At 43.8% G+C, this 9,791-nt stretch overlaps 1 protein-coding gene across 1 annotated transcript in view; it reads left to right on the top strand.

Moving 5' to 3' along the window:
- Positions 1–2,116: 2,116 nt before the first annotated feature.
- PITPNB (phosphatidylinositol transfer protein beta) overlaps positions 2,117–9,791 on the top strand; it is a 55,785-nt gene continuing 48,110 nt past the window's right edge. The window contains exons 1-5 of the mRNA XM_019506665.1: positions 2,117–2,141; positions 2,232–2,500; positions 3,702–3,847; positions 8,378–8,469; positions 9,167–9,174. Of these exons, the coding sequence (XP_019362210.1) occupies positions 2,117–2,141; positions 2,232–2,500; positions 3,702–3,847; positions 8,378–8,469; positions 9,167–9,174 (540 nt within the window). The remainder of the gene's footprint in view (positions 2,142–2,231; positions 2,501–3,701; positions 3,848–8,377; positions 8,470–9,166; positions 9,175–9,791) is intronic.

The raw sequence follows: 9,791 nt of genomic DNA, 5'->3' as shown, positions 1-9,791 counted from the left end.
TTAGGAAGGATGTGGAGCAACTTGGGAGAGTGCAGAGGAGAGCCATGCGTGTGATCAGAGGGCAGGAAAACGGACCTTACGAGAGGCTGGGACTCTTCAGCCTGGAGAAGCGCAGTCTCGGGGGGCACCTGGTGGCTGCCTACAAGTCCATCGGGGTGTGTATCAGGATCTGGGGGAACATCTGTTCACCAGAGTGCCCCGAGGGGTAACAAGGACCAGCAGTCACAAACTCCTCCGTGACCGTTTCAGGCTGGACATAAGGAAAAACTTCTTTGCTGTCCAAGCCCCCAAGGCCTGGAATAGACTCCCCACAGAGGTGGTGCAAGCACCGACTCTGGACTCATTTAAGAAACATTTGAATGTTTATCTTGCTGGGATCCTATGACCCCAGCTGACTTCCTGCCCTTGGACAGGGGGCTGGACTCGATGATCTTCCGAGGTTCCTTCCAGCCCTAACACCTATGAAATCTACGAAGGTCCTTTTGCAATAGGAAGTCGTGCTTGGGCACTAATTGGGTTTTGGAAGCAGTGCCCGAGCTCCTGCTGAATGGTGATGGGTTGCCCCAGGTCGGACATGCGCATCGGAGAGCACGTGGCTCGTGGCAGGTGCTGCTGTCCTGTGCAGCCAGGTCTGGGGCACTGAGTGCACCTGGCACCAGGTGGTCGTGTTTGCCATGGCTCTGGAGAGGCGATTTCATCCTCACAGTGGTGCTGCTGCTGCTTTGGGTTGGTTTTCTTGATGGCTCTGTGCTTGCAGATCGGGCTGCGCTGTGCTGTCTCCCCGAGGTACCAGTGCTGCTGCTATGTGGCTTTCCCTCGCCACTGACTGCATGCATCCTGCATTGTTTCCCCCAGTGCATTTTTAGCTGTATTTCCCAGCATGAATCCTCTTTTATGTGCTACCGTCTTATAATCTAAGACCTTGAGTCAAGATAGTGGGTTGCTTAAATTACTTTGGGAACTGTTTATGGTCTCTGTTTTGGGCTGCAGGTGTATCTGTTAAGCTTCCCTTGAGTTGTTCTGGTAGGTAGTCAGATTGGACAATTTAGGGCTGAAATCTGGTTTTGGCTTCTGGCTGAAGGTGAATGTTTTTTAACCTTCAGATTGCCCTCAACTGGGATCGGCTAATCTGTTCCCTGCCACGGGAGGGGTCTTGTAACTTTTACCAGAGTATAAAAGGTGAACCTCTGTATAGCCGGTCCTTCTTGGGTATTAAAGCTTTGGGGAGCGGCGGGCTCAGGAGGATAAGTAACAGCTTCTGATGCATGTGTGGTGGGAAGATGATGTATTTCTAAGCATGTGTGGTGGGAAGATGATTAGTAAAGTCTCCCTTCGGTCTTGCCACAAGTTATCATGGGGACAACTTGCATTGGAAGTCTGCAAGCATCTGAACAAAAAAATGCAGCAAGCTCCTCCCCCTGCTTGCTTTAGAAGCAGGAAAGAGCAGAGTGGCCTACTGTGTCTGCCGCACTTCCTGAGCTCTGCTGCACAGCCTTTAAAGAAAAAACAGCTGTCCCCAAGGATCACCTAATATACTGAGCATTAATTAGCCCAGTTTGATAGTATGGCTAAAGTAACAGCAAAAAAGTGGGGAGCGTTTATCATGTTCCTCTTATAAACTTAATTTGAATATGTAAATAGATTTTAAACACAGATTGTGCTCTTAAATAAAAAAAAAATAAATACAAAAGGTTTAAAGGTTACTCAGTGCATAGCTGATTTTTGCATGGTTTGATTTTTATTTTTTTTAATGATTTTTAGCGTGCGCAGTTTTATCCGGCTTGTGATATAAAATGGAACTAGTACAGACTGTATGTTCAGTGCAGCTTATTGTTGCTCAATACGTAGCAACCTTTCATTTTCTGATATCAATGATATTATTTTACAATGTTAATACAGCACGTGGCACAGTTATCTGCCTGCTAACACGGAGCCTTGATCACCAGTGCAGTGGAGGACACCATGTATTCGTTCCTTTTTATAATTACCATTATTTCAGAGACACTTTCAGACTTGGTCATCTCCATTTTTTATCTTGCCTTGTGTTTGGCACTACTGTGCATTCAGGGCTGTCTCAGTAACATGGGGAAGCAGTGGGATCAACCCAGTCTCATAGATGAGGAAAGCAGAGGCCCCTGGAGGTGAAGTGATTTGCCCAAGGTATTACACTGAACCAGTGGCAGCACCAGGAATAGACCCTTGTTCTTTGTCTGTGATTTTTTAACACTCAGACTCTTCCCCTGCCACCCCCCCTCCCCCCATAACAAGTGTTTCAGGTGTGGGGCTGTGCTTGGTACGTAATGTATTACATCTCTGTAACTACTGTTCAGCTACTGTGTTTATAGAAAGATCGGTGCAAATAATTGATTTTTACCACTTTGTAAAAGCTACAGTTGATATTGCTTATGAAAGTGGAGAACTTCTGACTATCCTGGTGATTATTTTATGTCTTCTTGTTTTCTCTTTCAGCCGGGTGGCTTTACCATGCTCAGTGCAAGAGGTATGTCCTCGTTCTACCTTTTTTGTTGGGCTTTGTCTTATTTAAAACCCAGTTAGCCTGGATCCAAATGTTTTCTGTGCTGTGCATCCACCAGATGCGAGGTACTGTCCCACCAGTCAAGCAGAAAGAACCTCTTGCAGCTCAGTGAATTTCAAAGCAAGCAAATGCCTACAGGCTAAGAGTCTCTAGCTGTGTCCGAACCATACTGGTACTTGTCATCAAGAAGAGACAATTTGTGAATCTCTTCATTGCAGCAGAATCTTCCTGCCTATCAGGGCATTGTGATTCCAGCCAGTCCTCTTGTCCCCATCATGGCAAAGATGTGAGCCCTCTTCCAGTGCCTGAAGATTTAAATGGCACTGAAATATGTTTAATTGAAGTACATTCTCAACAATCCAAGTGAAAAGGAAACCTGACTCTAACAGCAACTGCCCCTTCCATTCTCTGCCCTCTAGTAGCCAGTGCTCTCTACCTTAAACATGCCCTAGGGCAGAGGTTCCCAACCCCTGGGCCACGAAGGGTTGGCTGCCAGTCCGCAGGAGGATTGGCTGGCAGACTGGAAGTCCAGAAGCAACCAGCATACTGCGGACCAGTAGCCAACCCTGTTTTATAATAGGTATAAAAAAGGGTTGGCTGCTGGTCCATAGTTTGCCAGTCTGTGGCCACTTCCGGTCCATGGTTTGCCAGTCTGCAGTCTAAAAAGTTGGGAACCGCTGCCCTAGAGAACCAGCTGGCTTATGCCCCTTTGCAACGTCCTCTTGGGGAGACATGTATGTGCTGGATACAAGGCTGGGAACACAAGCAAATTATTTTAAAATCTTAACTGTAAGCTTAAATCGATGAAATAAGTACGCTGACTTCTTTTGGCCAGCTGAACGTAGCGTTTCCTACTTTACCCAGTTGGCATGAAAACGAATAGCACTAAGGGTAAAATTCTTCATTTACCCCATCCAAGGTATACTTACTGCATTAGCGTGGTACAAAGTTGTGTGCTGAGCTTGCTCTTGTAAACCAGACGTTTTACCAAAGCTCTGGTCCTTTAAAATTCAATTCCCTTCTTGTGTAGTTCACCTGTACATGCCAGCTTTAATCTGACTATGAAATTTTGTAGGGAACTATTATCTGTATTCCCTACAGGTTGAATGGTGTCCTCCTGTCTCTCTTTAACATTGAAATATTGCATTTCTCTTTCAATTTTCAGTATCAAGTTGGGCAACTTTACTCTGTGGCTGAAGCTAGTAAAAATGAAACAGGTGGCGGTGAAGGAATTCAAGTCTTAAAGAATGAGCCTTATGAAAAGGATGGTGAAAAAGGACAGTATACTCACAAAATCTATCATTTAAAGAGGTAAGGAAAGGTTTGTTGGCCAACAGACTAATTTTTTTTTTTCTTTTTTTTTCTGTGTAAAAGCCCCATCTGAGGAGGAAAAATCTGCCACAGATTTACAGGCTCGGTGGTGCTACACTAGCTAGCACTGTGTCCGAAAGGGACCTGGGGATCATAATTGACCATAAATGAATATGAGCCACCAGTGTGATGCTGCAGTTAGGAAAGCAAACAATATGCTGGCATGCATCAACTGATGCATCTCAAGCAAAACTAAGGAAGTTATTCTCCTGCTCTACTCGGCATTGTTGAGGCCGCAGCTGGAGTACTGCATCCAGTTGTGGGCGCCGTACTTCAGGAAGAATGTGGAGAAGCTCGAGAGAGTCCAGAGAAGGAGTCACTTGTATGATTAGAGTCCTGAAGAGCAAGCCATACGAGGAAAGACTGACAGATAGGGAACTGTTCAGCCTAGAAAAGAGAAGATTTTGGAGGGATTTGGCATCAACTTACAAATGTATCACGGGACAGTAAGAGGGGCTAGGCAAACAACTGTGGAATAGACTCCCAGCGGGAGTGGTGCGAGGCACCTACCCTGGAGACCTTCAAAAGGAGACTGGGTGCACACCTTGCTGGGGTTATTTGACCCCAGTAGTCTTTCCTGCTTAGAGTAATGGGCCAGACCTGATGATCTGACGAAGTGTCTTGGAGCCCTTGTGAATCTGTGAAACACTGCTAACATTTCCCACCTTCTAATTTTATGATGCGAAAATCCTGCCTCAGGCAGGAAATGTTTACAGTTGTTTCAGAATATTTAGGGACAGAGGAGAAAACTCCTTATTATCTTGTGACTAACATGTCTCATGTCCAGTACCACTTTTTTGTCAGTGTCTGTCTGCTTTTATCCTGCCATTCTTCAGCCCCTCAAGTTTTGCATCTTAAATGCAGTTGGGTTTTTAAATAGGGACAGGCAATCTTGAGCACAGGATTAAAATTTAAAATGGCATTGATAAATTTTGAGAAATAGTTCAAAACCAGCAACCAGTTCAGTAAATACAAGTACTAGGTACAAGACTTGGAAATGAGAGAACAAAGGGACAAATACAAAATGGAGATTAGTGATACTACAGAAAAGGATCTTGGGGTTCAAGTGCATCACCAGTGGGTCAATAGTAGGATGCAGTTGTGGAAAGGCAGACGTCATTCTGGCGTGTGTTAATAGCAGTGCTGTATAAGACGTGGGAGGTAGCTGTTCTGCTCTACTTGGCCCTAGTAAAGGCTTGGCTGTATACCATGTTCAGCTTTTGGCACCAGACTTTAAAAAAGGTGCAGGCAACTTGGAGGAAGTCCAGAGAAGAGCAGCAAGAAGAGGAGGTTTGGAAAATGACCTCTGAGGAGTGGCTAAAGGACTTGAGTTTGTTTAGTCTAGGAAAGAAGGACCCATAAGTCTTCAGCTTCATAAAGGTTGTTATAAAGCAGTTGCTTATCAGTCATTCTTCATGCCCACTCAGTGTAGGACAAGAGGCAATTGGATTAATTTAAAGCAAAGAATATTTAAGTTTTGTATTATTCTTTCGACAGTATGGTTTGGGAAACACTGAGCCAGCCATCTTAGGAGGGAGGAATGTGGAATCTCATTCATTGGAGGCAGTGATACGTGTTTAAACTGTTTGTATGCTAAGGATGGTGGAGATGTGTGATCCTGCTATGTTGCAGAAGGACAGGATAGATGGCTTCTTCACACCCTTTGCAGGTGTATGTTCTTGTATTCCAGATGATTATGATACTTAAGACTGTGCTTTTTTCAGTAAAGAAGACAGCCATGCCAGCAGTGTGCTTGCCATAGTTTTACCTGAACCATTTCCATGTGGAACAAGCATCTCCTTCAGTCTAAGGTGTTCCTGGATAGTTTCTGACATCAAGTGTCCTGTATCGGATTTGCTACCATATTTTAACTCATGTGAGAGTTCCATACCTTAAGACAGTTTCTTGCCTCCTGGCTTGATGTTCATGGACAAGTATGGTGTTTCCAGGGTAAAGAGCTATTTAATATCTTCTGGATCTCCTTAGCTGTTATTTTTACTTATGGGAAGGATAATGCTTATTAGTAGCGGTCTGCAGTGTTATAGCTGCAATCTCAGTAAAGCTGCTGGTACATCTGATCTGTTATGACAGCATCGCTATTCTGAACACGGTCCAGTGAATCCAGGAGTACAGTTCAGCATCTCATGCAGTTGTCGTTGTCTCAAGTAGCATGCAACAGAAGACTGTAGTGGAAGGCCTGTGAGGAGTTAACTAATGAGGAACTGAATCAGAAGTCTCCTGTTGCAGTCATAGATATGGCTGCCCTTGGATACACCCTTCCTCTCTTACTCATCCTCCTCTGGGAAGTATGAGGAAGAGTTGCTCATCACCATTGCCAAGGCCTAACCAGGTTCAGGCTCCCAGGTGTCTGTGATGCCCCCTGGTGGCCACATAACCCTTATTCAGCTTCAGCTCTAGGGTGCCCTTTTCTTATTACTTTCCTGCTATGCCTTGATGTAATTGTTTGGAAGGGAGGCTACCTAATGGGTCCTAGAGCAAGCCCTAGTTCCACTAGATGCTGGCTAGCTCCTCTGGGCTCCTGCTGGTCTCTGCCCTGCCCTCACTGGATGAGCCTTCATGGCCCGTCATTGCCCTTTCCCAGGGCACCTAGTAGCCTTAAGGCCTCCGACCTCTCCTACACAAGGATACTGCCATATGGTTTCAGTCTCTCCTTTCTTCAGTATGTGGCTAACCACTGGGCTGGTGAAGGCTAGAGGCTGTAGTGCTTTTATTCTGTAATGTGCATACTCTTACTTGAGCTTTGGACAACACTGCTTGACCTGGGTCACTGTCTGTGGGAGACTGGGGTACGAAGGAGATCTACTTGATTGTAATACAGTCCTGGTAAGTTGGGAGAAGCAGCTGGAAGCTACAGCTGAGGCTGCACATCTGCCTTTCATAGCCTTGATTATAGGGCTGCTCTTGGATCCTGGCTGCTATTAGATCATGTTGTAGTAGATGTTTCTGGGCAGGGTCTCTTGCTGCCTGTGCTCAAGAGCACACGACCTTTTCTTAATATGAGCCTTGCTACCTTCCTGCAGGCCTGCAACCTCAGGCTTACAGCAAGGTGCTTCAAAATGCAGAGATGAATGTGATTGAAGAGGTTTTTGGGGTTTTTTTGTTTTTGTTTTGTTTTTGTGTTTTTTTTTGTTGAAAGGAGACTCTTCCACTTCACTTCTGGTACCAAGAAGCTTGTATAAGTCCCTAAAGTGCCCAGCTCTGATTTAAGTCCAGCATCCTGGTCCCTTCCTTTGCTATTGACTCTGAATAGTCTTACTGACCCATCAGTCTGTTCTCTTGACCTTATGCTATGGGGCACTGTAAATATTCACCATTAAAAAGTGTGTTGAGGAATTGAGCATTAATTGTAGAAGTAATGAAGTGATTAGAAAGAAAAGTAAAGCAAACTGTAGAGATAAATTACTCTGATAAGATGGTACTTGAGCCTTTCACCTTGACAAATCAGGTATAAAATCCTGAATTGAGTTGCAAGAAAAATGAGTTCAGTAGCAAAGTCTATCCATATAGTTGGATAACTGTCACAAACACTGTTTTCTGGACAGAATTGGTGTAGAAGAGATCATCTGTCACTGAGAGTCATGTTTCAGGTCATTCGCGAAGTACAGCAGCAGTGCTCTGTGTGGATGTCTTTGCTGTACCCACCTCAGATCAGTACCTACAGGTTTGGAGGTTAAGCCATGAATTAGCTTGCAGTCTTACAAACAAAACTGCTTGTCTGTAGGTGAACTCCAAGCCTTTTTGGACAATTCACAGCTGCATTACTCTCCTGTTTAGCAACATAACCCAACCACTACCTGCCAGTGGTTAGAAAAAGGTTAATTAATTCTGGAATGTCAGCCTCTTCTGAAACATCTGCCTCAGGTTGCTGTTGGATGAGGAATTCTGGACTCCGGTTTTCCTCATTTTTCCCACTTCCTGTTATGTTGGGGAAATTGTTCCTAACAAGAGGCACAGCTGTTATGGTCTAATGGACTTCCACTCAGGGTTTGGATAATGGCTTAGCTAATCTATGTGCCCTGCTCGCCACTGTCATCCAATACTTGGCTTGTGTTTATTATACGCCCTGCTGCCAGGTAGTACTGCTAGAGAACTCAGCAGACCATATCCATCAAGCAGAGTTGTCTTCAAACAATGGTGTTTACTGTACTTGAAGAGAAAGGGGAGCTTGGATGGCAGTTTTATGACTGAGATCATAGTGCTGCTGCAAATACTCTTAATTGCCTGTTAATTGTTTTATGATTGCCATACCTCAGTTTCGTGTAATTACTTCGGGAATGGTAACATTATTTCAGTTCCTACATACTTCACTGCTGGTTACTAGTGCATTGTAATTTCTTAATAAGCTTGGGTAGAATGTGCCTGTTCGATTGAAGTTTTAGAAATTGGCATGGAATTTAATTCGGGTTACAGAACACTTAAAAATATTATGCGATACTTTGTTCTTCACAGTAAAGTCCCTGGCTTTGTAAGGATGATTGCTCCAGAAGGCTCCTTGGTGTTTCACGAGAAGGCCTGGAATGCGTATCCGTATTGTAGAACAAGTAAGCTTGTCCTGAGTTGCATCTTATACTTTGCCATGCTGCTGTGAAAGGCTTTCACGCAGTTTAGGCCCAAAGTTTCGGCAGTCAGGTAGAAAAATCCCTCCAGTGTCTTGCAGATTCTGTAGCTCACTCCTTGCTATACCTTCTACTCCAGCAAAAAATATGCCAGGGTGTGAAGCTCTTAATGTAAAACTGAATTCTTGATTAATATTCCCTTCAAGTTCAGAATAAACCTGTTGGGTAAGAAACATAATTTAGACCCCAAAAGCTGTTACAAATGCACATGAACACAAAAATGAACTTCTGGTTTCTTTCTCTGGTCCTTTGATTTGATGCATTATTTGCATTTAGTCTAGAAACCCTTTTTGTGTTAGTGGAAGAAGCAAATGGAACTACTTTACATTAGCAGCAATCCACTTGTGACACTTTTACTCCTGAGAGTTCTAAGAGCATTGGTTATTTTTGGCCTGCTTTCTGTCAAAATGTTTAAAATGCCTTAAAGCAGGGTTTTATGTCAGGGCTAGCAAATTGTGTTTTTCAGATGTATGCTGACAGTTAACACTTCTGCAGTGTTAACTTACTTAATAAGGGGATTTTATATGGGGCACAGATTGTTTTTATATAGAACATATGTATTATATTATATTATTCTGACTCTTTCCTTTTTGTTTTTATTGCATGCGTCTTCAACATTCAGTTGTGACGGTGAGTACTTGGATTATTATTGGTTCTGGGCTGGGTTTATGATATGTGTGTGAATGTCTGATTACATGTATTATAACTGACTGTCTAATCCTGCAAATCTGCCAGCGTGCGTCTGAGCTTATCCTGTTCCAAGTTAGCGATTAGGTAGGATTCCCCTAGTCGGGAATTAGGATTTTCAAACCAGTCACTTGTGAACAAGTCCTCTTTGAGCTCCTTTTTAATTTCTGTTCTGCTTCTTATGATTACTAATTTTGGAACAATGCCTTATGGCTAAACGCTTTAAATAGTTTTGGATAAATGATTTAAACTGCAAAATGTCTGGGAAGGATGCTTAGAAGTCTGCTTCTCCTCAGTCCAGCATAGCAGGCTTGCTCTGCTTTATTGCATCAAGGAGTTATGGTAGGGTTTGTGCAGGGGACCTGATGGACGTGAGTGGCCTGGCGTGTTGAGGCTTTTGTAGATGCGGGTGCCGAATACAACTAAAAATTCAGTGCCTCCCTCCATTATGGAAAGTTGCACTGAAGAAGTCATATAGGCTGAACCAGCCCACAGTTTTTCTCAGAAAACTTTTCCCTTCAGAGAAAGGTGAGATGGACAAGAACTATTGGTGTGTTTTG

This window comes from Gavialis gangeticus, unplaced genomic scaffold, assembly GCF_001723915.1.
Source record: "Gavialis gangeticus isolate Ggan-Ray unplaced genomic scaffold, GavGan_comp1, whole genome shotgun sequence".
NCBI classification, from domain to species: domain Eukaryota; kingdom Metazoa; phylum Chordata; order Crocodylia; family Gavialidae; genus Gavialis; species Gavialis gangeticus.
The sequence above is the reverse complement of the archived record's forward strand: the minus strand, read 5'-3'. Positions and strand labels throughout refer to the sequence as shown.